The sequence below is a fragment of the Vidua macroura genome, chromosome Z (genome assembly GCF_024509145.1).
Source record: "Vidua macroura isolate BioBank_ID:100142 chromosome Z, ASM2450914v1, whole genome shotgun sequence".
Classification (NCBI taxonomy): domain Eukaryota; kingdom Metazoa; phylum Chordata; class Aves; order Passeriformes; family Viduidae; genus Vidua; species Vidua macroura.
Genome location: NC_071611.1, coordinates 319,561 through 346,357, shown reverse-complemented (window position 1 = coordinate 346,357; position 26,797 = coordinate 319,561). Strand labels below are relative to the sequence as shown.

At 46.5% G+C, this 26,797-nt stretch overlaps 1 protein-coding gene and 1 long non-coding RNA gene across 2 annotated transcripts in view; one reads left to right on the top strand and one right to left on the bottom strand.

Annotated features, from left to right (window-relative positions):
* The window catches only part of LOC128822571 (uncharacterized), a 29,312-nt gene extending 2,515 nt beyond the window's left edge, over window positions 1-26,797 (top strand). Inside the window, exons 2-3 of the long non-coding RNA XR_008441494.1 lie at window positions 15,137-15,217; window positions 26,488-26,797. This is a non-coding gene — a long non-coding RNA (uncharacterized LOC128822571). The remainder of the gene's footprint in view (window positions 1-15,136; window positions 15,218-26,487) is intronic.
* Window positions 131-21,659, bottom strand: ATP8B1 (ATPase phospholipid transporting 8B1). The gene is made up of 29 exons (XM_054004320.1): window positions 21,546-21,659; window positions 19,750-19,853; window positions 13,458-13,650; window positions 11,225-11,322; window positions 10,815-10,928; window positions 10,261-10,359; window positions 10,094-10,155; window positions 9,587-9,659; window positions 9,422-9,492; window positions 8,995-9,077; window positions 8,683-8,841; window positions 8,411-8,499; window positions 7,894-8,084; window positions 7,602-7,810; window positions 7,126-7,169; window positions 6,834-6,990; window positions 6,069-6,257; window positions 5,721-5,833; window positions 5,325-5,489; window positions 5,118-5,229; window positions 4,804-4,879; window positions 4,561-4,693; window positions 4,042-4,327; window positions 3,236-3,459; window positions 2,733-2,816; window positions 2,215-2,460; window positions 1,933-2,071; window positions 1,723-1,853; window positions 131-1,198 (listed from the first exon to the last, which is right to left on the bottom strand). Exons 3-29 carry the CDS (start codon window positions 13,636-13,638, stop codon window positions 968-970), a joined length of 3,759 nt encoding a protein of 1,252 aa, XP_053860295.1. The 5' UTR covers window positions 13,639-13,650; window positions 19,750-19,853; window positions 21,546-21,659; the 3' UTR covers window positions 131-967.

The window sequence follows — 26,797 nt, the reverse complement described above, 5'->3', positions numbered from 1 at the left end:
CCCGGCCCTTCCGTTCCCTTCCCTGCTGCGCACACGGGCGGGGCCGCTCGGGCCGCTCCTCCCCGAGACGTACTGACACGTCGGCACGGTCCGCTCTTACCGCCGGACTCTGCAAGGGAGTAGACTTTCGGATATTTATTTGCATTACGCTTTTGAAATGTACATTCCATTGAATGAGAGCTGTAGGTCATAATTTTTACTATAAAACCATTTCAATAATTAGCTTTAGTTCGGGAGGGGGAAGTAGATAAAAGTGAAACATTCAAACACCTCGAGTAAAGAATGTGCAAATGTAAAGAGACTCATAAAACCACTTTTTACACTGTAAGAACTGAGGCACCAGCAACTGAAATACATTCCAAGTGATTGATTTCTAGTTATCCATCACTGACTGTGTCCAGAACTGAAATGAATAGCTTGTGCCAGCTCCAGGGGCAGCTTCCAGAGCTGAGATCTATCCTGATTCCTAATCCAGTCTGACACTGGCTGGAGTTTATCACCAATGACATCCCAGCTCAGCTGTGACAGCTCTGATGGGAGCATCCAGGGCCCTCTCCAGGGCTGAGCACCCCATGTGCCATCATGTCTGAGCAGTTCATGAAATGGAGCACACAAGTGAAGTCGCTTTCAATGACAAGTATGAAATGTAGATACAGTTTTATACCAACATAGTATTAAAAAGTGAAAAGTCTGCATTCCAGGCATCACTAAAAATGGACACTGCTGGGTTTCCATTCCCAGCACGTGTATCCTTCACTGTCATAGAGAGCTCTCACACAAGGATCAGTAGCTCCACGGAGACCTCTTGGCCCTTCTGTGCTCCCAGGAGTCCAAACCCAGAAACTTCTGTGATAAGACATAAAAATCTTCACATCCTTATGCCAGGCGGTTAAAAAGATCCCGAGTTTGTTCGGAACAGTTTTGTGCAGTCGCTGTGACAAACGGCTCCTCGCCAGCAGGCAGTCCATCAGCTTGCCTCCCGCGTGTCCGCGGAGCCCGGGCCGCCGCCGGCCAGCACGGCGTCCAGCGGGGCGCGCCGCTTGCGGATGCTGCGCCCCGAGGCGATCAGGTCGGCGTAGCCGCGCTGGTGGGAGAAGGCGTAGGCGGAGCGGCGGGCGGACACACCGCGGCGGAAGGCGCTCTGCCGCCGCTTCCACTGCTGCTCCTCCAGCAGGTACTTCCGACGGTTCCTCTGGATCTGCACGCACGCAAACACACGGCGGGTCGTGCATCAGGACAACATCACCACAGCCGATCTGTTTTCATAGCTCTGTGCTGTGTGCTGGCTCGAGGCAGAGCAGAAGTAGCCAAATCTATCTCCTACACTCTTGGCACTCCAGCCCAGCCTAAATTAAACCCAAACTGGGGCCCCTAAACAGCCTCATGAGGTTTCAGTACCAGTGATAATACCAGATCTCAGCCAGGCACACGAGGAAATAGCCCCCACTGAGCTGCTGCCTCTGGCCAGCCTTGCGGCCATTCCTCTGCCCACGGGACCCAAGCCTGGCTTATGTTGCTCTCCCAAGGGCACCATCACTTACTTGGCTCTACTATTATCATAAAATCCCAGAATGGCCTGGGTTGGAAGGGACCTTAATGCCCATCTTGTCCCACGCCCTGCCATGGGCAAGGACACCTTCCACTAGCCCACACCTTAGCACTGACACCAGCCCCTGTAAATAAACACCTGCCATATTCACCCAAATAACAGATTGCACTCACTTTATCACTCTCTGAAGGCCAGATTGTCATGAATAAGAAGCGCTGTGCCACTACAGGCAGTAGGCAAATAGCAATGGATAAAATCATGGTAAGCCAAAGGTATGGCTGCCGCAGAGCATTCGGAGCAGTTCCTGGGAATAAAAGGAGCAAAAGTTAATTTATGACAAAGCTATATGAGACAGGACTGAGAACCACAGGACGAGGACTAACCTGTGAACTGAAAGCCAGAAGGGAAGAGAACATGGATTCCAGCACTGTGAAAGTCAAATGTGATTCCAAAGTAAAGTGCAATACTCCCAAATACTGAAAAAGCATTAACAAAAGTCCAGTAAGATGTATCCAGGCCAATCTAAAAGCAAACAAAAGTGCCAAATTAGTTTCTTAATTCCAAATAATGTCAACTACTTTTTGCATGTTGCTAGTGGAGAAATTTGAACAGTGAGCAGAGAGTGTTCTCAGAACACCAGAGCTCAGGGAACCAAGCTTACTTGCCTGAAAATTGACAACAAATATCAGAGAGGATGCTGCTGTGACAGCAAAGGACTGATAATCTGCAGGGGCTTCTCCGTCTTGTCCCATAGATTTCAGGTAGGCTCCATACGGGATGAAGAAGATGATCAGTGAAGTTACAGCTCCATGGAGCAAACTTATAAAGAACTTCTTGTAGTTGAAAAGTAAATCTCTCTGACCCAAAACATAAAGTCTGGGGAACCGAAGGCTCAGTTTGTCGCTCACATCCTTAATAAAGAGGAAAAAGAAATATAAAGTTGTGAATTGTTGTTCTCAGCCTGAGCTTTGGAAAGTGACAAGCTGAACTATACAGTGTCCCAAAGGGAATGGCAGATCCCTTTCTCTTTCCAATAGCAGGGATTTACACAGAGTAAAGCAAAAGGAAGACATTCTTAAAAGCCACAAAACCAAACCCCTCTTTTTTCATGGACAACCAGTGTAACTTAAAGACCTGGTGGTAGGTGCCTTTGGATTCATCTGTTGTAAGAACATGGAGATACCTGATCGAGCAAGCCAACGAGCAGGACCGGGAGGCTGGAATACAGCACGTTGTACAGCGTGATGAACCAGTCCTCGTAGGCTGTCTGCAGCAGAGGGGGAATTGCAGGACTTAGTGATTTCATTTTATTACATCCTTCCCCTCCAGTTCCTGAGAAAACTCACATGTGCTGTGAGTTAAAGCTACAGCTTTAAATTCCCTGTCTCGGTGTTCACCCAAAGGCAGCAGCACCTTGGCTCAAGACTCTGCTGAAGTTCTTTAGTCTGTGTTAAGTTGCCCCACTCCTTCCAATTCTTCCTCTCTGTACAACAATGACCCTGACTTTAGTGCTCTGGAATCATACCTAACTGCTTGTAACTAACTCACTCAGTACTCATCACATCCTCTTGCAGAAATCACTGGTGACAACTTCACATTCCTGGCACTTCCCAGGTTAAGCTTTTGCTGTTCCACACTGACAGAAGCATCTGCTTGTTGTTATCCCACATGAGCACACCTTCCTACCTGGGCAGAGAAGCCGTTGAAGAACGAGTACCAGATGTGGACCAGTGTGAAAGCGAAGTTTTTGTAGAAGAAGTATCTCAGAAACTTGCACATCCTGATGTACGACCAGCGCCCGTGGACCAGCAGCAGCCGCTGGAGGTAGCGGAACTGTCCGAAGGAGTAGTCACTCGACATGACAGCCTGCATCCCCTCCTGGCCACTGATCCCAACTCCAATGTGGGCAGCTGGGTGAAGGAGACAAACACCACACACTAGGTTGGACAAAGGGACAGGAACGTGATCGGGGCCATTTCTACTGTCACCTGGACTCTCTCAGGGCTTGTTCTGTCAGAACACACCTGGGAAATTTGACCAAAGGTGAACCAAGCGATGAGACAGGGTGAGTAAAGTCCCGAACAAACTGACCAGGCAGATTACAAACACCCCTGGGACATAAACCCTATCCTAGATGTTTTTTCCTCACTTGCATCTCTTGGGAAGCAGAGCAGGTACAATCTGGGATGGTAATGCCACCAGGCAAGGGGCAGCCAATCTACTGCTTTGGTCTTTATATTACATTTCTGTAACACACAGCATGAGGAACAGATTCCTGCTCAGGGAATGTCTACAGAAAAAAAAAATAGATCAGGAAAAGCCACTAACCATTTCCTAAAGTGCTTCCTCAGAAAGGGAAACAGGCACAGAAGCTAAAAGCCCCACGGCAGCAAAGCAGATGGAAGAGTCTTCTGACAGAGAGGGACAGTGGAGAGACCAGGAGCAGGCCAGAGGAGATCTGTCCTAGCAGGAGAGCTTGACAGCCGCCTTACTTTTGATCATGTTCACATCATTGGCCCCGTCCCCGATGGCCAGGGTGATGGCCTTCTTGTACTTCTTCACCAGCTCCACCACCATGGCCTTCTGCTTGGGTGTCACACGGCAGCAGATCACAGCCCTGCACTCGCAGGCCAGGTCAACAAAGTTCTTCTGCTGCTGCTCCTTGTAGGCCTCTGCCCTTCTCCTTTTCTCAGTTTGCTTCTTCTTCTCTTCTGCTGTTCTGGGGAATTTCAGTTTAAGTTTCTTTTTCTTCTTTTTCTTCTCCAGCAGGATTTCATTCTGTGAAAAATATAAAACTTACTATGTTCCCTTCTGCACCATTTCCAGTCCTACTCCGGGCACTGCCTAACAACACACCTGAGGTCATTATGCTCCCAGCATCCATTTCTGGCATTTTAATGAACTGCTCGTGCAGACAAAGGAACAGAGTCCTCAATGAGAGACACTGTTGCCTGGTGGTGCCCCAGAATCCCAAACACTCGGAAGAACAACAGTTTGGGATTTGTACATACCAGCCAGGAGCCAGTGATGATTAGAGCCCGATCTCTGCTACCCTGGAAGAATGGCTCGTTCATTCTGAGAGAGGAATGTGGACTGGATCCAGCCCTGTTCCTCTGGTTTTCCAGCCTCGTTTGAAGGAGAGCACTGGAAAGAGAGTTAGAAACTGTTACCGAAAAGTCAAGGATAAACTTTAAGCTAGGTCAGTCCCAGACTGAAAATCCTGAAAACTAACTCCTCCAAGTGTTTTCACTTGCCTGGTATCTTCTCCATAGCAGATGGCCGTTTCTTCTGTTAAGAGTTCACAAGAAAATCCAATATTTTCAGCAGTTTCTACAAAAAAAAAAAAAAAATAAAAAAAAAAAATAATAAAAAAAAAAAAATTAAGAGAGAAAAGTATTTCTCAACGTTCTGCCACAAGTAATTGTTAGGAGCAGCCAGAAGCACCTCAAGTGCTCTTAAGTCATTTCTGATTTATGTTTCAGTATGAGAATTCCATTTCAATGTCACAGTGTAGATGAACAGGAAAACATCCTCCTGCTTTTAGCTGTTTGGCTGTAAGCAACCCCACCTTTTTTGTCACCAGTAAGCACCCAGATTTTAATGTCTGCTTTGGAGAGTCTGGAGATAGTTTCTGGAACTCCATCCTGCAGTTTGTCTTCAATAGCCGTTGCACCAAGCAGCTGGAAGGCATTTGAAATACAGGTGGTTAGTAGCATTGAAACATGTTTCTTTTAATATAAGAATTTAAATGTATTTAAAATGTACAGCTCCTTACAATCAAGTTTTTTTCTATTTCCTCATACACTTTGTCCAGAGCTTCATCCCGGTGACTTGTAGCTAAACTGGCCTCCACAAACTTTTTATTCCACACTTCAAATTCATCCTGGCTTATGTCTCTATAGCACAGGCAGAGTGTCCTGAGAGTTTCATTTGCAAAGACCTGAAAAATAATTAAAAGCACACAATTCTGCAAAAGAAAACTCTTCATTTGCAATCCAAACATGAGGGTAAGAACATGAGCATTTGACAAATTTGACAGAACAAGTCCAATTTTCAGAACTAATTGCAGGTTTCCATTTATCTAAATAATCTCCTTTTCCCAAGCTATTAACACTGTTGTCAGAAGGAAACAATTTTTGTTTTCAAAAAGGCATACAAAATACAAACATACATCAAGCGCCTCTTCTGTGGCTTCTCTCATTACATTCCTGGGGTGCAGCCGCTCGTAAATCACTGTATCAGCCCCTTTGCAATACAGCCTGATATTGCCACCAGACTCTCTTACTGTGGAGAGAAACAGCATAGTTGGCACCCTTACATAAAGGAATCATTTCGGATTGGATTTTTCAGCCTACTGCCAAGTACCAAAGTACAAGATGGCGTTTCTTCTTCAGTGGGCTCAAACGTGCCCCAGGAGTGTCACACAGCTGTTAATTCTTGACCCCAGCTTCCTTTGCACATCCCTTTTCACCCCTAAACAAGTGACCTTCTCCACGCAGGCTGGTGGCAATCAGCTTACCAATGACAGACATCCGCTTCCTGTCGCTGTTGAAATCCAGGATGGCCAGGACATCGTAGGTCCTCTCGACCCCCATCTCACTTATGGTGATGGTGCTCTGTGTTCGGGAGAGGAACACGTACCCGAAGTTCCGGGCGGCCGTCACCAGGGCCCCCTCGTCCGGGGAAGCTGCCTGGTAGTTGAGCTGACCTGTAGGATTGCAGCCAGGATACAGCTGAGGCTCCAGCTGGACACTGCTGCAGCACCCAGGGACACACAGACAACAGGGACCATGACCCCCCAGTCTGTTACACGTACTTCCCAAACAGGATCAGTCCTCAGCCTGCTTCCCTCCACATATTAAAGCAAAACTCCAGATTTTCTACCTCAATATCCTAATTTCTAAATCCAGTCATTGAAACATTTTCAAAAGAAGCTCCCAAAGACACATCCTTGGCCAGAGACACCAATACAGTGAGTGGAAACAACCCCAAAAATATTAGGAACAAGAAAGGACAGGACATTGTTGGTTTCATGGAGACTTCATAAAGATGGGAGTAAAGCAATATTCATATTCCATGTTTTAATTGAATCTTCCAACCCATGAATTCATGAATTCAATAGCTGATCACTGCTACATTTAGCTTTGCTTAATTTAAAAGGGCAACCTAACCCTCCTCCCTTATGATATCAGCATTAGTTGCAGATCTCTTCCTTGTGGAACTGGATTTGAAATATTGTTTTCTGCTACACAAGGAAAACAAAATAAGCAAAAGCCATACTCACCGTCAGAAGTGTCAGCCATGACTGTGTGACAAATAGCAAGCAGAAAAAAGAACCTCTGGATTTCTGGCTCCTTTCCAGACTTTATTTGCTCTATCAGATAGTGATCATAGAATAAGAACTTTCCATCTGCGTACACATTCCAGCTGAAATCAACTTGCTGCTTAGAAAAAGGGGAAGAGAGTCCAAGTTACCACAGGTGCCGTTGCTTTGTGCCCGCCCACATCTCCGTGCTCTGCCGAGGGAGCGCTCCATCCCACGGCCCAGGACATCGCGGTGGCTGGGATGAACCTACCTCGGGGTGGCTCTGGAGCTGCCCCGCTGCATCCCGGCAGTCTCCTGCAAGGCAAGCACCCGCACTCAGGGGGACCAGGCGCAACAAAGCTTTTACAGCCCACCACAAGGGAAAACACATCTACGACATGTACTGCCCTGGGACTGGAAGGAAAGGAAGAGGGCAAACTGCTGCTCACACTAAAATGTCCTTGTCTGTTTCTTGACTTTGTCCCCAAAGCATTTATAATGAAAGTAAATTTGTACCAAAAAATGTGCAAATGACCAATTTTCAGTTTTTCTGAAAGCTGAGAAGTTCCCACTATAGTTCCTTAATTTGCAATTTGTATGTGGGAAAACCCCAACAATTCAACCCTATGCTTTACCCAGTGCCAGGTCTAAACTGTGGAAGTTCGCTTGGAACTAAGAGAACTTGTATGTACCTGATCTCCAACAGGTATTAAAATTCCTTCTTTGCCCAGGCTTTGCACAACTTACCGTATCTCTGCCCATTTATGCAACACTTTTTAAAGGTCATGATGTTCTGTGTAAGGGTTCCAGTCTTGTCAGAGAAGATGTACTGGATTTGCCCCAGCTGCTCATTCAGTGTGGTGGTCCTGGCCTTGGCAGCCGTGTCCTTCTCGGGGTAGTACATCTGCAGGTCCCAGTTGATGAAATAGCTTTGGCCAAAGCGAATCACTTCCACACTAAATGAAAGAGAAGGAATGTTCTCACTCCCAGCTGCAGCTCACATTTCCACAAAATGACACCTCCTCAGGTGTTGCCCTACCTCACGTAGAGGGAAATGGGCACCATGGTGTTGAGGACAATGATGTATCCCCAGAAGTTGAGGAAGCCCCGGTAGGCAGGGCTTGAGTCCTGTGCATCGTAGAGGTACCAGGAGGAGTTGCCAATCTGCTGCTCCCAGTAGGTGTGTCCGATGGCCAGTCCAGCTGACAGCAGGATAAGGACCACGATGATCTGCAGGACACAGAGAGGCCTCTCACACTTCAGAAACATTAGCTCAACTTAAATCCCAAATCCCCATGTTCCAAACAGAATATGTTTGGTATTTGTTCCATGTTCCAAACAGAATATGACAGTTATTTGTGAGGAGAAATGGAGCAGACATTTCCCACAAAGGCACATTTCAGATTTCCTCCTACTCCATCCCAGCTCAGCAGGCCAGAAAAAAGTCAAAACATATTTATTACATACACATACATATTTATTACATACAGGAAGAAGCTGCCTATCTTTGCATTCACTATTCACTTAAAATCTGAATTTTAAACAAAAAGGCTTACAGTATAAACCATGTAGTTCATAAGGGAGTCAATTTTTGTCCTTTTAAATCTTGTCTTTCCACTATTTTTCATTATTTTTGTGTCAGCACCTAAAAATAAAGAGTGAAAAATAAAAAAAAAAAAAAAGAAAGAAAAAGGGAAAGATAGGATAAGCAAACACATGTCAGTATTACAGTTTTACCAAACTGGGACATGAAATACAGTTGGTGTCTATAGGATGAAGATTCTTTTTCATTCCACAGGTGTGCTTTTAGTGGGGAAATATTCCACACCTGCAAATATGACCATTCCATGGCAGAAGTCTGTATTCCTGATCTTACAGCCACGCAACAAAATCTTATCAGCATCCAGGGAATAATTTGAGTTTCTCCAGGATAAGCTTCCTGTAAACTTATCCAGTCGATTATTGGGTTCTTCACATTCAACCAGACCTAGAAAATGTGGAGGAGAATGTGTTTAATGTACAAGTTAAATCCAAATGCATTGACTTGTACCCACCATGGAAGTAGCTTTACTTTACTTTTATTGACTTGCAAACGATTTGAGCTACATTCAGATAGAGTTAGGTGTGGAACTGTACCAACCATCAAAGTCTGCCAGGGCACTTTCTTCCTGAAGGTGTCTGTGTGTCGCCTCTAGGGCCATTTTGAATTTTAAGTTGGTCTCCCTAAGAAGAAAGGATAAAAAGGTGATTTTATTGAAACCATGGATACAGGAGAGAAATTTAACATAATTAAATTAAGGTACCACTACTTCTCTGGGCAACCTATACTAAAGTAAAAAATAAATCCATGTCCTTCTCCCTTTCTTCCTATGCCACATTCTCCAACACTTTTGATGTGTCTGTAGCACTCCAGTGCACAGTTTTTAATGATTCCTGAATTGTGGGAATCAGCAGCTGGATACAGTTCCCCAGGTGTGGCTTAACAAGCAGACTCTAATGTACACAATCCTTGCTCTTTTCCTACTCAGCCCAAATTAACTCCAAGACATCCTTAAGTAGAACCTTACCCATCCAGTTCAGCTGTCTCCACATAGCACAGACTGTTTGGTTCTGAGCTGGACAGCAGCAAAATATCAGCCTAGAAAACAAATAAATAGACATCTAATAAAGCCAGGTAAAGATTCCTATGGAGCTCTCTTGAAACATGAAATAAATGTATCTGAAGCACTTACAGGAACAAAAGTATTTTTCTTCAGACGAATGATATCACCAACTTTAATATCTTTCCATTTAGTGGCTTTGAACCTAATACCAAAGATAGTTTAATAATTATTACTCTTTAATCTAGAACATGATGCACTCTATAAATTTGATAATACTGAACTTTCCTAAGGAAAAAAAGACCTCTTGGTGTGCTGTGGGTTTGCTTCTCAGAAACTGCAATTTAGTTGAGGGTCTACAGCTCAGAAGTCAACCTACCTCTTCTCTTCCCTCTTCACCTAGTTATGAATGCCTGTCCTTCTCTCCAAAGAAATTGCTCTTAGCACAGATTTAGTCCCAGAGAATTAATTTTAAATCACTCCTTTAAGCAATTCTCTTCCAGCTTCAATTAGGTTTTCAGACAAGCAGTAGAGAACAGAGCTGAGCCCTTCCTATCATCCACAGCTTCAGATCTGTGGCAAAGCTTAGCAACAGGGCAAGGATCATCACTTACAGAGCTCAGAGAGGAACATACAAACCTTCCATCCTTGATGACATCACATGTCCTGTTATTGACCTCGTTGTCCATCCTGTGACGAGCCTGAAAACGGAGCAAAGAATGCACTCCCTGCTCTGTGCCACAGCAGGAGAAATGAGCTACACTGGGAGGGTTTTGCTTTTTGTATTAACAGAACATGGTTCTTACAATGTCATCCACCAGGTCTTTGACTGCAGTTATTCCCAGCACCAAGAGCAAGGGCACCAGTGTTGTGTACCATGACAGGGTAGTTATTTGAGGAATCGACTACAAAAGACCAATAAAATCAGGTCAGTACGGGATCATCAATCAAATTTAAATCAGAGATCTTTCACAGTTACCTGACTAGAGAAAAAAACAACACATCAGAGAGAATTTTAAGTCAGGTTGTGAAAATGAACAAAACTCTGTGGGAAGAATTTGGCTGTTATACTACTTAGGAATCAGCTTCCCTTTAACAATTGCACTGGCTCCTACAGTCTGATGGTGCTTCTGATTTATCATCTTTTCTTCATGAAATTCATGAGCTCTGCAATGAGTTCATTCTAATTCTGTGCAACTAGCTCATCCGGATTTGTTGCAGGTGTCTGTTATGATGGGTTTGGTCTCTGCAGTAGTTCAGATAATGCCCCCCAGTTCCCTGACAGGACAGCATTGAATTGGGTCATAAATATTACTGAGCTCAGATTCCCTTCACAGTGAGTACTCTCCATCTGGCTTACCTGCAATATGAGAAGAACAAGGAAATAGAAGTTGGCTGCTCTCTTGAACTGTTCAAACAGATTCAGAGGTAAAAAAGTGATGGGGTTGTACTTGTATGTCTTAATTGCATTTCCCTGTGGGAGAAAGCCAAACATCAGTCGCACAGCAGAGCTTCTCCTTCCAACACAAATGTACAGCGCATATTTTTAAGTTCCTAATTCTCTATCTCACCTTAACCACATCTCTTGATAGACGCTTGATTTTCCATTCCAAAACCCCAACCCAGTTATTCTTCCCCCACTCTGCTGGAAACACTGAGGAATTGTGAACGGTGGCTTTTACACCACTCGCCAGCCATTCCAAAGACCTTACCCGGATTAAGGAAGCATTCACCCGACAATTAGCACCTCACTGGGATAAAACCACTTACCGCATATTTGCTTTTCTTGAAGCACAGGAAGATTGTTCTCTTGAAGCCCGGCTGGTCATAGAAGCGCTGGTCGTTTGCTTTAACTTGCCAGCTGCAGTCTGGAAGGGACAAAAGGGGTCGAAAAGTGTTGTAAACACGAGGGAACAAATCTGTCCCTTTCGGGTTTTCTCTAAAATCCATATTTTAAAGGTACTTTCGACTGAAACAAGGTACCTGCTTTATAATACATATCCTTTAAAAAAAACCTTTTCAAGACATTTCCAGGCTGTTAGTCTTTATTAGCAATTCAAGTACATTCAGAGGTAGGGAGAAGAGTTGCTTAACATTTCAAAGCTCTGTGGAACACCTGCAGAGTAATATTTATTCATGCTAAATTCCCTTCTCTCCCCTCTTTTGGTTTGCCTCTGTGACACCCGTGAAGTGCTAAGCACTCCAACCCGGGTATCTGTCTTGCTGGAAATGAAGAGGTCACTTCACCTTTTGAAGGCAATTATTTGATTTAACCACACTGTGCCATGGTTTTCATTCACACCCATTTAAAAAATACAAATCTGAAGCGCTCATTTTATTTCTTCAGCCACCAGTTTTGTTCGATTGTGAGAAAACTCAGGAACAGGAATTGCATCCATCAAGTAATTTTCTGTGCCAGCTCTTTCTCGGGCCACCACTTTCCCTCCCAGGCCCTTCAGCTCCCATTCCCTCAGCCTGCAGCACAGACACCCTGCTGCCCACAGCCACACACTCGGGCCCTGCCCACATCCTGGGAACTCCTTCCCCAGGTTTGGAAGCCGGCTCCCGACAGCTCTGCCTGCCTGGGAAGGATGACGCAGGCAGGATTTTGAAATGCAGCTTTCCTGACTCACCGGCCAAGCATCTCCCCCTGTCCTCCAGCCCACAGTGACTGTCCTAATGGGTGCTCTTCCTGGTTTCATGAGATCCTCTTCACCCGTGGACGGACGGGGTGAAACTCCCGGCGGCAGAGGCGTGGGCAGGGCTATGACTAACACTTCAGAACCCAAATCCAAGTGCAAAGGCGGTTTTTTTTTTTTTTCCCCACCCACCATAGAGCAAATTCCACACTGACATATCTGGACCTTTCCTGTGACTACACAACTGTCATTTCCAGCACCCTGGTTACAAACCCAGAAGATAATAGAGAAATATTTATCTCGAAGAACCATGTTTTGAATTAAATATTATATGCATGAATGTAGAAAGTTACTAAGTTTGTCAAAAAGACCGGGCATAAAGAAAAACGTAACGTCTACATAAACATTTCTTTAACACATTCCAAAAACATTGCAGTGTTGATAAAACTGATGGAAAACTGACAAATTAGGTCTGAGGTAAAACCTGCAGGAAGGAAGCTCCTCAAAATTACTTTAAAGTGTGGTACTAACATCTAATATTTGGCAAGCTGCTTTGGTAATTCATCAACTTTATGGATGTCATCATAAAAAAAATCTTAAACTAAACATCTGACGGGTGCTTGTAAAATGACAACATGTAACAGGTGGTTATGAAATGAGAGCTGATCAACTGTTCCCACACAAACAGGAAAAAAATCTGTATAAATTACTTGGGCTCTGGTTACATTGAAAATACTTGTGTTGCAGCATTAGAAAAGGGAATTTAGGGGAGCTACTGATATTTCTGGGTAGAGGTTCAGAGCAGGGATGCCAGAAGGACTCCTCCCACTGAGGTTCTTACGCTGGCAGCAGCCACAAGCTGTACCTGCCGGTTCCTTTGAACTCCTCCTACTCACCTTTTACCTTTCAGGAAACTCATGAGGCTATAAAATGAGCATTGCGGTGGAAATCTGCTCTGCACAAGCAGAAATCCAGGGAAAACACTTACTGAGCACAACAAAATGTTTATGCTGGAGCCCATTTCCAGAGAACTGGGAAACCAAGTACCTGAAGGTCTGTCTCAACGGCTCCCAGAGCACAGGCCATGTACATCCAGGGCCTGCCTTAATTAACAGGAGGTCACCATGCAGCTCATTATCTTTGCGCAAGGAGCAGTGGCACAGAACTGGGCTGCAGGTTGGAATGAAGCGGAGTTTCATTCTGACATTTGTTAAACTGAACTGCCACCAATTTACTCCTCCAGAGTCAGATAAGCCATTCCAAACCTTACCTGACAAATAAACACAGAAGTCCAATCGGTGCAGCGGCTCAGCCTCTGCATCCAGCATGGTGCACTCCCCAAATCAGGCTCATGGTGTTGTTACCTTTTCTCCCAGGATCTCGGCTCTCCTCGGCATCCCTGCTGGTCTGGTTGGGTCCCGGTTCAGGCCCAGGCTGCCGACCGTCCAACTCGTCCTCTGTTTCGTCGTCACTGTACGGCACCACCTCATCGTTGGGCTGGGAATCCTCCTCGAAGGTGGTCTCTGAATCCCGTTCCGAGATCATGCTGCTAGCACCCTGCCAGCGTTTTGGACAAGTTAGGGAAAAGAGCTCATGTAGCAGGTGCTGGAAACCACATCTCTGGTTTTACTCTGCTGGTGCTGCTCACCAGCTTCCCCAGAACCAAGCCACGGGCTTGGTTTTCCAGCACTGAGCAGAATCAGGAGGCAGCTCTTGTCCCAGCCAGCCCTCCATTACTGTTCTGCTATGTGTAATTACACACTGCAGCCCCAGGAACACCGTGTGCTCCCGCCGCAGGATGTAGGAACTGGGAGCACACAAACACATCTCCAGTGGCATTACATCATGCCCTAAGGAGCCACAGGAGCTGGAGCTCTGCTTGGCCACAGTGGGACACAGAACCGGGCATGGAGCGGCAGGTCAGACATCCAGGGTTTGGGTCACACAGCTGATCCTCCATCCCGGCCTGCACAGCCTCACCCGAACCAGCCTCGCTTCCTCTCTCTTCCCATGGGCTGCACATCAGTGTTTGTCACTGCAAGATCCCACACCTCGCTGTCCAAACACCCGAGGACACCAGGGGATGCATTTTGGCTCAGTCCTGAGCTGTGTCAGAGGAGGGATGAGCTGAGCTATGGCCATGCCCATGTGCCCTTCAGCTCTGGATGTCTCCAGGCATCGCTGGGTGTGATCCTAATCCTGAACTACACATCAATTCCCAGCTTGCCCCTTGACCTGCCTCACCACCATGGCATTGCGTTTGCTAACAAACTCAGCAACCAGCAGGGCCGGCACCAAACATGCTGACATCCCCCTCAGCTTCTGGTTTTGCAAAGCTGAATTGTCTCCCCTCCCTAATATCTCCTATAAGAGCGAAATAAATATTCCATGAGCACAGACTGTGCTCCTCGAGTGGCAGGCTGCTGGCAGGGAGCCCAAGGCAGGCCACGCTCCTTATCCGCAGCACCGCAGGGCCCGCCCAGCACAGACTGACAGCCCACAAAATACAACAAATCCACCAGGCTGAGTGTACAGGAATGCACACAACTTCTTCCAAGACCCACACAAGCTGTTGGATGCTTCTCCCTGGTGGAATTACCCAGGAGTATGACAGCGGGTCACTAACACAGGTGTAGAACCTGAGACTTCTGTGACAGATCACGTTTTCCTAAATAGCCTTGGAGTTAGGAAATACACCTCAAGCTCCAATTCAGACCCCTGAATACCTCACTGTGATATTTTGGTTTATTTCTCCCCTTTTCTGTGCTTTAATTCTTTCTGTCCCGCTAACACCTCTCATGAGGACTGCTGGGAGGAACAAGTTCCTCCCACACACAGTCCCTAGAACACAAAATGCCACCAGATCTTTGACTGGCTCTCACTCTACAACAACTGAAACAAGCTCATATCCCTGGCACACAGAGATTTAGCTGTTAGTCCATTAAACTTTACTGATTAACTGCTTAATGATTAATGAACTAATTAGTCATGCAAAGGGGTAGATGAGATGTCAAAAAGATGCTGCTTTTGTTCTCCTTTACAGATGTGTGCCTGCACGGCAATTCCTACAATGCCACCAGCAGTAGCCGGCGATGCTCACTGGGAACAGGCCAAGTGATCTGAGGTAAGGTTAAATTAACTGTAGTCACTTTCCCTCCTCAGAGAACTAAACTGCCACTGGAAAAACCTCGTTAAGAGAGGAGATCTCATTAAGTGTTACCCTGCAGGCAGCACAAGTGCTCTGTGCTGCGAGCACACCATTAGCATGCTGCAGGAAGCAATGGAATTGTGCCCGGGGCTGGCCGGGAGCCCGCGGAAAAGCTCCCACAGTTGGGAGAGAGATGAGAGCTGCTGTGGGACCCAGGGCAAAGGAGTCCTCCTCCCCTGACAGGCCGACAAATTGGTTTAGAGTTAAGTTTCTTGACACCTGGTCTGGAAGAAAAGGGCTGGCTGGGAGGGCAGAGCCGTGTCGGAAGTTCAGAGGAAGGTGGGGAGGGATCACGATGTGAAAGGGGAGATGGGAGGAAGCGACAGCATGAGGCAGCGGAGATGCCAACTAATCCCGAGGCAGCAGGTAAGAGAGGGGAGCACACACCCAGCAGAACCTGGATGCAGGATGCACCCAGCAGAAACTCAAGGGGAGCAAACATGGCAAGACAAGAGAGGGTGTCACTACTGATTTTGGTCACTATTCTGAGGACTGTGGAAACAGTTCATGGGGGGCCTGAGATGGAACAACACGGTTGTTAAATACTGCTTGATAAAATACTCAGAGAACACTTTAAAAAGCTGGGTCTTGGCTGCATGGCCCTCATTTTCTAGTTCCTGACTTGACATCAGGGGCTTTCACACTGTTTCAGATCAGAAAACCTTACATTAACCACTCCAGTCTAGAGGAAGCGTCAGCTCATACTGCCTGGGCAGGTGGGGAGCAGTGCCCAGCTCCCAGTTCTGCCTTCTAGCCTGGAAAATCCCACTGATCTAACAGCAGGATGGATATATGGGGAGATAAAGGAGATCAAAACAGTATTAGGTACAGGTTTAAGTACACCTGATCCAGTTTATTTACTAAAAGGGCAAATTTCACAGTGCTTCAGTAACTCAGGTTTTGTGTCTACTTCTGCCTCAGGGCAAGCACCAGATAATTTGGAATAAAGTAAACCTTGTAAAAACTCCACTTACTGCATTTGTTTCAAGGCAGTAAACAACAACCTAAACCAAACTTACTCTAAATTCTTATCTGGAGAGTCACTGCACATGACACTGCTGCAAGAACCTGGGGTGACTTCTTGCAAATCAGGTCATCACTCAAAGTGCCCTGAAAGTTAATGAATCCATCTAGAACAAAGGACATGAATAGCAAAAGGATTAAAATGCCACTAAAGCAGTTGTTTTGTGTTTATTATGGATATAAAGACCTACAAGCCTCACCATTACCCACCTGCTGGCCACCACAGCCCACATCCTGCATGTTCCTTCCTTGGCACCATATTCTGCACTATCTCATACACTGTGGCAGTGCCAAGCTCAACAGCTGTTCAAACCTGGCCATGCACTGTTTTTCCAGAACACAACAAGATCAGTATTCTAAGCAAGAATCATAAAGCAAACTCAAATAGTACAAAAAGTAACTCGGAGACCCTTCTGAACTGCTTCAGGCCTCTGGAGTTCAAATAGGACAAAAAAGCTATAGCAAGATGTTTCACTGATTTAACTAGGCATTTAAAAAAGTACTTAAATGCAAAGCCTGATCCTCAGACATGCAAGATTTATTTCTTTACTAGGTGTTAATGGAGCATCCAGCATTGCAAAACAAAACCTGCTTACAGGAGGGCCAAATACAAACTCCCAAAACTGCAGTAGAAGCCATGTCTGACATCAGCCTCTGGGGTGGGGTTCCCACAAGGACCTGCTGGCAGATGCATGATCACTCCAATTACATTTTCCCTAAGAGACAGCAGTAATTATTCTGCCATCTTCAGCTGTCCCACACTGCTCACCTCGCCAGTAGCGGAGAGTCGGAGCCAAAGTGGGAACATGGACAAAGACAGCCTGGTAGGGAACAGCAACCAAGAGGAACTCTCAGGGCTGCCACCCTGGAGAGCACCCACAGGAGCAATCAGAGCCCACGGAGCACTTGCATGGCTCCACCAGCGCAGACACCCGTATTCGAGGGGCTCAAGTCCATATCCCAGCTTACACCCTGAGAGGTTTCAGACCGATCTTTCATCCGTGGGCACAGGATTAAGGGACGGCTGTAACAGCGCTTGAGACCTGAAATTTGGAATTGCAAAGAGAGCCCAGCGTCCACTCTCAGGTCATGATCCACCCTCCAGCCCAATAATGACCCAACTGGTACCAGTTAATGCTCCTAGAGTTATTTTTAACAGCCCCAAAGCACTGTCAGAAGACAAGGCCTCTGACAGCAGGATATTGCATTTCTGCTCTCCCCTCGGGGATCCCAGCCTAAGCCTTTGGCAGAGTATGGGCCTTCATTAAAAATATGTTCAGCAACTAATCTCCCTGGAACCAGAGCTGCTACAGGGAAACAGGCAAATCATAAACTGGATTTGCTTCCAGTAGATGAGATGGATCACTGATTACTCACAGCAGATGTGAAATGTTACTGGTAACAAGTGCTTGGACAGGCAGATAGAAGGGTCTTCTGAACAGCTAAAACCTTCCAGGTAATCTTTATGACATTTTGAGGGGAAAGAAAAGAGCAGCTAAAATGGCATGAATCAGCACAAATGGGCCAAGGAAATAAGCTTCACTCCAAACACTACTAAGCTTCAGGTAGATTGCCATGTAAATTACATGCTTAAAGCTGATCAATTTATAGATCTATTTCACACACAACAGCTCCAGTTACTTCCCTGAATGACTGCTTTACAGTAATTGAACACCCAAAAATTATATCTTGAAGGAAATGATTTCCCTTAGTCATTTGTTCTCAAACACACTGGCTGTCACATGCACCCTAAGAAAGGTAAAGCCCAGCTCCTGGGATGCCCCGGAGAAAGGTGAGCTCAGGAGTTCAGGTATGTACTTTGAGCCAGCTGAGGCTCGAGAGTGTAAGTAATGAAACCCAACTCCTGACCCTACACACCTTCTCTGCACCATGACCCTGGGAGCAGTTCCCACTGCCTAACATGTGGTGACAGAATCACCCCCAAAAGGTTAAAATCAGAGGGACTCCAGTATGGCTGCAGATAAAACGCTCATGGGGAAGTGATGCACCCTCACAACTCAGGACAGCACATGTCATATCCGAGACAACACACGTGATACCTGAGATCCCCACACAACAGAACCACCAAGGACTCCAGCTCTCTCTGCAAGGTGAGAAATCACTGGGGATCCTGTTCTGCAAGTGACAGGTCCCAGAGGAGTCAGCCTGGCTGCACCATGGAGTGCTGCTGTGCACCCAGCCCCTCATTTTACACATGTTTTACACACACCATTTTTAAATACAAAGTGCATCTATTTGACTCACAATAGTACCTTAACACAGGCATCTACTACTGCTCTGGAGGCTGTACAAACTCGGAGAATTAAGGACTAATTCCAGCTCCAAGAGACTTTTGAATTGCTATTGTATGCAGTCAACCTTGCAATGCCCACAGATCTTTCCTTTGCAAGGAACCAACCCAGTCCCTCCTCCAATGCCCTAATAACCCCGATTACCTGCACCACCAGGAGGCAAACACCACGGTAAAACTGTAACACTCTGGCACCGCCAAGCTCTGAAAATCTCACTTTAAAAAGCTGCTCGTGCTAACCCTGGCTGCAGGGAGGTGACAGTTCCTCCCCTGAACACACTGCAGACCTGTTCAAGCAAGCTGAGACACCAAGACCCTGAAACCCTCCAGAGGGAGGAGAGAGGGTACAGTTCTGTGCTGCTGACAAATGTTCAAGTCCCATCTTGGGGAAAAAAATTAAAATATAAAGCAGAGGCTCTTGCGTACTCCCCAGTGTAGCTACATATTAAAACTTGTGTGAAAATAAGTATGAAGGACTTTCCAATATAACTAATTTATCCTGACGAACCTACAGGATTTGACACAAGGAAGAGACTAACTGGACACCAAGAATTTAACAGAAAATCACTCCAAGAAAGAGACCCACAGCGTACAGGCCAGCTGCCTGAGGTTACACAAAAATGGTTGAAGATGGGCCATTGCAGAAACAAAAATCATCATTTTCCCCATTATCTGCTCTAGGATTTCTCATTAACAGATCTGCAGAGTTCCATCATTTAAAGTCCAAGGCAAGGCAAGCTATCTTTGCAGAAGATAAGAGGGTTGGTAACCTTTGCTCAAGCTGCAGGTTCCAGCACACTCTGAAGGGGTTTCAGCCTGCCTTTTAGAGGGTGTTACCTTGGTCTCGAGGTTCACATTATACAACAGCCCATATTGAGATTAATAGAGGAAAAAAGAATTCTTGTGCACGCTTAAACTGCATTATTTGGAGTAGAAGATTTTTGGAACTTCACAGAGTTTTTTCCCTAGCAATCACCATCACCATCAAAACCAGCAGGTATTTTTAACTGGACTAAATAAAGGTTACTTCCTGCTACCAAGATTGGAGATTCCATTAATACGCCTCTTCTGGCAGCATCTACAATAGACACTGAAGCCATTTTCTTAAACTGACCTTTATCCAATGGAGTGTGTGACTGAAGCCCAGACTGCATTACAGATGCTGGCACTGGCCACTCACAGAGAATCCCCTGCGTCCAGCTTCAAATCAGGCTCCATCTGCAATGAAACAATGTAGAAAATGGTTTATTGGCTGATTCCACCTTGTGTGCACACAATAACAAAAACCTGTTCTTTAGAAAAATCATAACATTAATTTACCTTGCAAAATTTCTTAGGCTTCGTGTGGAGCCGTTTGTTCTGTTACCCTAAGGTGTCTGGGCTCTGTGATAAACTTGTGGCTTGAGGCTGGTAGAGACCTCTCAAAGATATTAACAGCCACACCCTGTTTGTACAGTCATTCGTGCATCTTCCTATCATCATCAATTGTCAAATGAAAAACTTATTTCAAGTTTATATCAGAAGACATGGGGAAAACCCAGCGCACGTTCCAGAGGGATTCTGTAAGCTTGCCAAAAAGCAGAGCCTGGCACCTGCCAAGGAGGGCTCAGAGAATCGGTCTGGATATCGTGCCCTTCACCCGGCAAGCAGAGACAGAGGTTAAGTGATTTGCCCAAGGCCATCGGGTAAGTCACTGACAGAGCCAGGGTTGGGTTTCAGAAGCTCTTGGCCAACGTCCTGCATTCAATTACAGCTGCACAAAGCATCTCATTTAAAAAGAGGCCTGAAAAAGCCCACGGCAGGAAGAACATCAAAACTCCTCGAATCTGAAACAACAACAACCAAACCCCTTTCCACATTTAAAAGCAGGCAGCACTTCATGCTCTCGGCCCTCAAACAACAGCCACACCAACAAGAGAGCAGAGAAATAAATCCCAGCTCATTTTAAAATAGCTTCACTGCAAGTGCCTTTTGGAATTCACCATCCCAAACTCCAAAGCAAAGGTCCAGAACATTTACACGCTGTCTTATATGGCAGAATTAAGTGAGAACAGTTTAGAAGTTACTGAAAATAATCTCTACGATAGCTACACGTTAACACAGAGACAAACAGAGGCCTGGGACAGGTACGAAAGCAAACAGACTCTAAGGTGACCACCAGTGCAGAAGCTGACAAGGAAAACTTCAAAAATAGCCAGATACTACACATCTTCTAAACCAGGCTTTGAGGACAAAGACAAATCAAAACGCACAACCAAACAGAAACCTGAGCAAGCCTGATCCAGCACAGACACTTACAGGGTGTTAATGCAGGGACTCATTCCAGCAGCAGCCACGCAGGTGGGGACTGCTCAAGGGCCAGGCTGCCACCCCAAGTCCCAGCGGCCCCGGCTCTCCACAGCGAAACACCCCGGCTGTTACTCATTACCAGCACCGGTCCCTGCCAGAGCTGCCTGTGCTGTTTGGCCTCTTCGGTTTCAAACCGCTCCTGCTGACACCCGAGCCAGCGGTGAAATGCTCCATTAGCTGCTCCATTCAGCACAGCTCCATCCCGACTCCAAGGAAGGGATGCTATTTAAGCTACTGCCACGAAGCACGAGGTAACAGGACCGAGACACCAATTTTGTTTTGTTTTGTTTTCCAGGCAAGTCACTGACCACACAAGTAACTGGCCCAGTATTTTCTACTGCAGAATTACTGTTCCTTAATGCAGAAACCTATTGCTGCTCTGATGACTGTATAAACATTGACCAATGAGTAATCACGCCACAGCCCTGAAGGCTGTTCTCATCATACATAGGTATGGGGGGGAAAAAGCCGGCAGTCGGGCAACCAGCCCAGGGCCACGAGCCGGAGTCAGTGCCCGGGGGGCTCGGGGAGACCGGAGACAGACGAGCTGCCTTACCTCACCTTCCAGCAACCTCCTACACTTTCTTTAAACTTCAGACCGGAGAGACTGCGCTAAGTTCGACCATCACCGGCCGCACATCCCGCGGGTGGCAGCGAGGGGGACGCTGGTTCCCGCGGAGTCCCGCCGGGCTTTAAACCCTCCAAAACAACACGTCGGGGTCCCCGCTCCGAGCAGGTGATATTCTAGGAAGGAAAGAGAAAAGAAGGGAAGGCGTTCCGGGTGCGCCCGAGGTCAGCTCCGGCCCCACCTGTGCGGCGGGGCGGGGCGGGACAGAGCCTGCCCCGACCCCCGGGCCGCACCGAGCGCGGCACCTGCGGAGGTGGCACTGGACGGCCCTGGGGTGATGGATACATCGTGCCCCGCGCCACCGCCCCGCGGCCCCGCAGCCCCGAACTCCGAACCCCGCTCCGGCAGCCCCTGCCCCGCAGCCGCCGCTGGGCAGGAGCCCCCGGCCCCGGCCTCACCTGTGCCCGCGGGCTCCCGCTCGCTCGCTCAGCGCCTCCCGAGCCCCGCCGGCCCCGCGCCCGCCCCGGCTCCCTGGGAGCCGCCGCCAGACCGGCCGGACGGGTTCCCCCGGTTCTCCGGGCGGGGAGTAAAGGAGCAGGGAGGGGCTGCCAGGGCCCGCCCCGTGCCCGGCCCCGGCCCGACCCCGCCGCCGCTCCCGCCGCCGCCTCCCCGCTGAGGCTCGGGGGCGGCGGGACCCTCCGGCCCTGTTGGCACCCGCGGGAGATGCTGCCGTGCGGGACCGGGGGTTCCGGCACCCGCGGGAGGTGCCGAGGTGCGGGTCCAGGGCGCTCCGGAGGTCCCTGCTCTGGTGAAGCTCTGGTGATAGCTGGGTCTCCCGCCTGGTGTTGTTCTAAATGACAGGATTGCTTTATCGCTCCTTTTTCACCGGGCTGCACAGCACTAGAGAGCTTTGGAAGGGCTACAGGATTTTAACCTTTTGGCCTTTTAAAAGCTCCGAATGGACTCCTCGTTCCCAAATCCTTTTGAGGAAAGACTGGCGACTTGGGGGATGCACAAGAGTGATATTCTTAACTGATGGTTTTGCTCATTAATAAGCAGATTCATTAACAGATAAAGCAGTCATGTTTAGGGATGACAGTAGTGCTGTTCTGCCATATGCACATTTGTTCACAAATAATGCAATTTAGGGCAAGTGGAATGCAGATACGGTTACTGATCTGATTAAGTATAAAAATCTGCAAAATTCTGTCTCTTAAAGTGATAATGGGCTGCTGCTCTGTACTAAAAGTGATCTTTGTTTTGGACTGGCAGGTATTGCAGAGATCACTTGGTTTCTTTTTCAACAGCAACAATACTCAATTTCCCTGTGCCAGAAAAGTCTTGTTCAAACAGACTTGGTTTTCCTAGACCAAAAATGTGATGCTGAGTTCCAGAGCTGTGTCTTTCAGCACTTTTCTCTTTTTCTGCCTGCCTCAAATTCCTCACACCAGAATAAGACCAAAGTTAATTAAAATCAGGAACATTTTGGCCGAACAAAGCAGCAGAGGTTACTTGTGCTTTTGACAATTCCCGCTCTGGGCAGGACATTAATTCCTGTCCAGGGCTGAACATTTGGCTTCGACTTCGGTATTCACAAGGTTGCTGCATGCAAAGCCTGGTTTGTGGGACACACTGTAGGAAGGAGATTACTGGAGATAAAAGGGCCCCTTAACAGTGACTAATGGCCCAGCCCAAATATTAGTTTTACACTTACGTAGTAGAGATCCGTGTCTGAGGGAAACAGCAGCTGTTCCCTGCACTGGGGCCGTGAGGAGGAGCATCCGCCGCTGCCCCTCTCAGACCGTGCTCTTGGTCACTTCCAGCAGGTATTTCCAGTTCTGCTTCAGGACTTTTCTCCTCCATCCTCTCCTTTATTTCTCAGTCTCATCTTTCACTCGTGCCCCTTCACTCCAAAATAGCAAGATGTCCTAGTAAAAAATACATTCCTTTCTGTCCCACTGCTCCTTCTCTCCTTCCCAACCTCTATTCCTGTTTGTCTCATTTTGTCAGGGTTTGGGACACAACTGTGTAGAAAGGGTTATACATATCAATAACTCTGTATTTAAGCAGTTCTGAACACACCTATTTATTCACATTCTTATTTGACTCTTTTTCTAATATGAAGAGACCAGGGGATAATGCAGATTGTCTTTCTAATCAATGCTCTCCCTGTTCATCTTTCCATTGCTTTCCCTATCAATTAATCCAAACGGGGGTGGGGGGGGGGAAAGAGTTTAATTCTCTGTATCTTTCAGCTAGTTTGGAATCAAAAGTAATTTAGGTGGTAATTTTGAAAATTATTAATTTGAGGAAAGGGCAGATGCTGCAACTCATATAGTTTGTAGGCAGAAAGTAAATGGTGGCAATTCTGCATGCTGAAATAATCGTGCCTTTCTATGTTAAAATGTGGAGGGTTTCTTCTTTTTCCTTTTTTCCTCCCCCATTTAAATTAAAAATTTTCAGACTAAATTGATAGATTAGAGGTCTTCCTAGGCTAAAGACCTGTTTCAGTGTCAAGAAGGCTGAGCCCAGATCTTTTGGAAGTTTCAGTTTCCTAACATCGGTATCTAAGAGAGAAGGAACCAACAAATCAATAGCAGCCACAGCTCCAGAGATAACCCTTGGCAGAGGGATGCCTGTGCCTTCGTGCCTCCTCACGCAGCAATGTGATTTCAGATGGAATACTGGTCATTGAATCAATTAAAGGGGTGGGTGCATGTTGTGCCAGAACCTTTGAAGTTCTTCTAAGAACAGGAACATTACCAGGAGACTCGTGTGTTTGTGTACAGGTTTTCTCCTGTACAGGGAGCTTTTCTCTGCCCAGGTACTTTCCTGCCTCACGTTTGGCACTTGCTGGAGAGAGCTCAGCTTTAAATCAGGCTCTGTTCCAACTGAATTGTTAATTACCACAGCTGGAGTTAGCGCAGCCCAGCAGAGAATTCCACAAAGAGAGAACAGTGCCTCATTATTCCCTGGATAAGGGATCCTCTAGTGCTTACAGACATACAGAAATCCTAACGCAAATTTCATGGCAAGGATATGGAGGCATGGAGATTTTTCCTACTCCAGCTATTAAAAAAATATTTCCTGTGCATTCCTCTTTCTGGCTGTGCTCCATCAAATCCACGGATTTTATACAAGTCCATGTTTCTGGAAAACCTCTCTTCCAGGCATGGCAGGGATGTTTCCCATGTGGAGAACAGCTCTTTTCCCCAAGTTGTGAATTCGGGGGCTGACACAGAATGGGGCCCTTGACTCCACCTGGATCCAAATCTGTTTTCCTGAGGAGCTCCAGTGTTACTCCTTGCCTCTGCCAACAGATGGGGAACCACACCGCTGAATTCCCGGCGTGAGCGCTGCGGAACAGCATGGACTGAGCTGCTGCTTCCCGCTTTGCTGCGGTTCCTGAAGGAGCACATTTGGCTTTGCAATAATGCTTTAAAAGCGTTACATCTACATACTGTCACTCAGGATTAGTTTAGGAAGCAGGAGGGAATGGAGTTCCTGGGAACTGGGAAATGACAAATGCTGCCGGTACAGTGATACGTTCAGAGTAGCAGAATATACACGTGGTCTTGCAGGGCTATTTGGAAATGAGGGATATCACGGAGGAACTAAAAGTCACTGACCCAAGTTCTGTGCCTCTTTCCATTGTATTTCCTTCCTGAATTTCCTTTCCCCAGAAGAGCTGAACTGATTTAGTCCTGAAGCCTTGCAGTGCTCAAACACTTCATTCCTTCTCAGGTTCTCACTTGGAATTTCAGTGGGAAGGTGACTTTTGCTCACAAATTGGTCTCTGGATTCTTTTGAACATGGAAATGTTCCCATCAGAGTACTCTTAGGAAGTCCTCTTTTTCTTGTTTCCTTGGTTTTTTGTTTGTTTGGGATTTTTTTTTAATTTTTTTTTTTTTTGTGATGGTGGGTTTTGGTTTTGTTTAGTTTAGTTTAGTTTTGCTTTTTAGGTGTTTTGTTTAGTTTTTTTTTTTTTTTTTACAGTAAAAAGTTTCTTTTCTTCTTATTTTTCTTTTTTTTTTTTTCTTCCCATGAGTCTGTGTTGCCACAAATCAAAATTCTGGCTTTTCTGGCTGTCACTCTTCTTTGCTGCATCCTGTCTTCTGTGATTTATGATGAGTCTTTCCTTAAGGGAGCATTATTTTTGCTTAGCTTTCACCCAGTGTATCGCATTGTTCAGCTCTGGGCAATTGTTTTGGGATATTATTGATTTTATGACTTGCATTGTTGTCTGCACAAAACTAGACCCATTTGGGGCAATTTGCTGCTTTCATACTTTCTGAGGGAAGGGAATGTGTGTTGGCTTGACTAGAGCAGCAACAAAACCCTGCTATTATTTTATGTGGTTTAAAGAGGGAATCCATCTCATGTTTCCCTGGAGGCATTTCTGTGATCAGGAATTACTACAACATTACTCAGAGCCCTTTGTGCGGGCGTTTACTTTGGGATGTTATCCCAGATAGTGCACATTGCTGTTCTCCTGACTGACTGGCATGCAAAAAAAGATGGGAGAAACCAGTCTGCCAGGCAATTCTAGCTGTAATTCCATGAAAATTCTCAGCAGTAGGGGAATCCTCCAGGAGAGAGCAAGGTACATAGCAATAATATTACTTACAAATTCAAAGCATTGTACAAAGATTAAATCATCTCTGAAGCACGTCCAAGTGATATGTCCTAGTGAAGTGATTCCACTGAAATGCTGCTCACACAGCAGCAGGCAAGGAATACAATTAAGGAGAAGAAAGTAAGAACACCAAAGACAAATTGTGGCTGCAGGGTATGCATCCAGATGCTCCTAATGGATTATTCTGCCCTACAATTGCTCTCTCACCACATGGGCAGCATGTCTGGGCAGGGAAGCAGCGGTTAGAGACATAAAAGGAACGACAGGTTACGTGGATTGTTATTTTTACTCTATTGCAGGAGCAGTTTGCAAGGAGGACACCCAGCTCTGTGCACAGATTTCCAGCAATGGTTCCCTGCACACAGGAACAGGTGAGGAGCCACTTGTGAGCAGCCAGGTCCTGCCATGGGACCCCACAATTCTGCTGGGACTGGAAGGCAGCTGTCGCCAGGATCCACAGGGTTTATCCATCATGTAGCAGCCAGCATCCCTCTGCTTTACCAGAGACATGTGAAAGTGAGTCAGTTTGTTTGTTTTTGAGGGAAGTTGCTGCTTTTAGCCACCTCACAATGTCATTTTATGTAACGTGTTTATGACTGGGCCTGTACC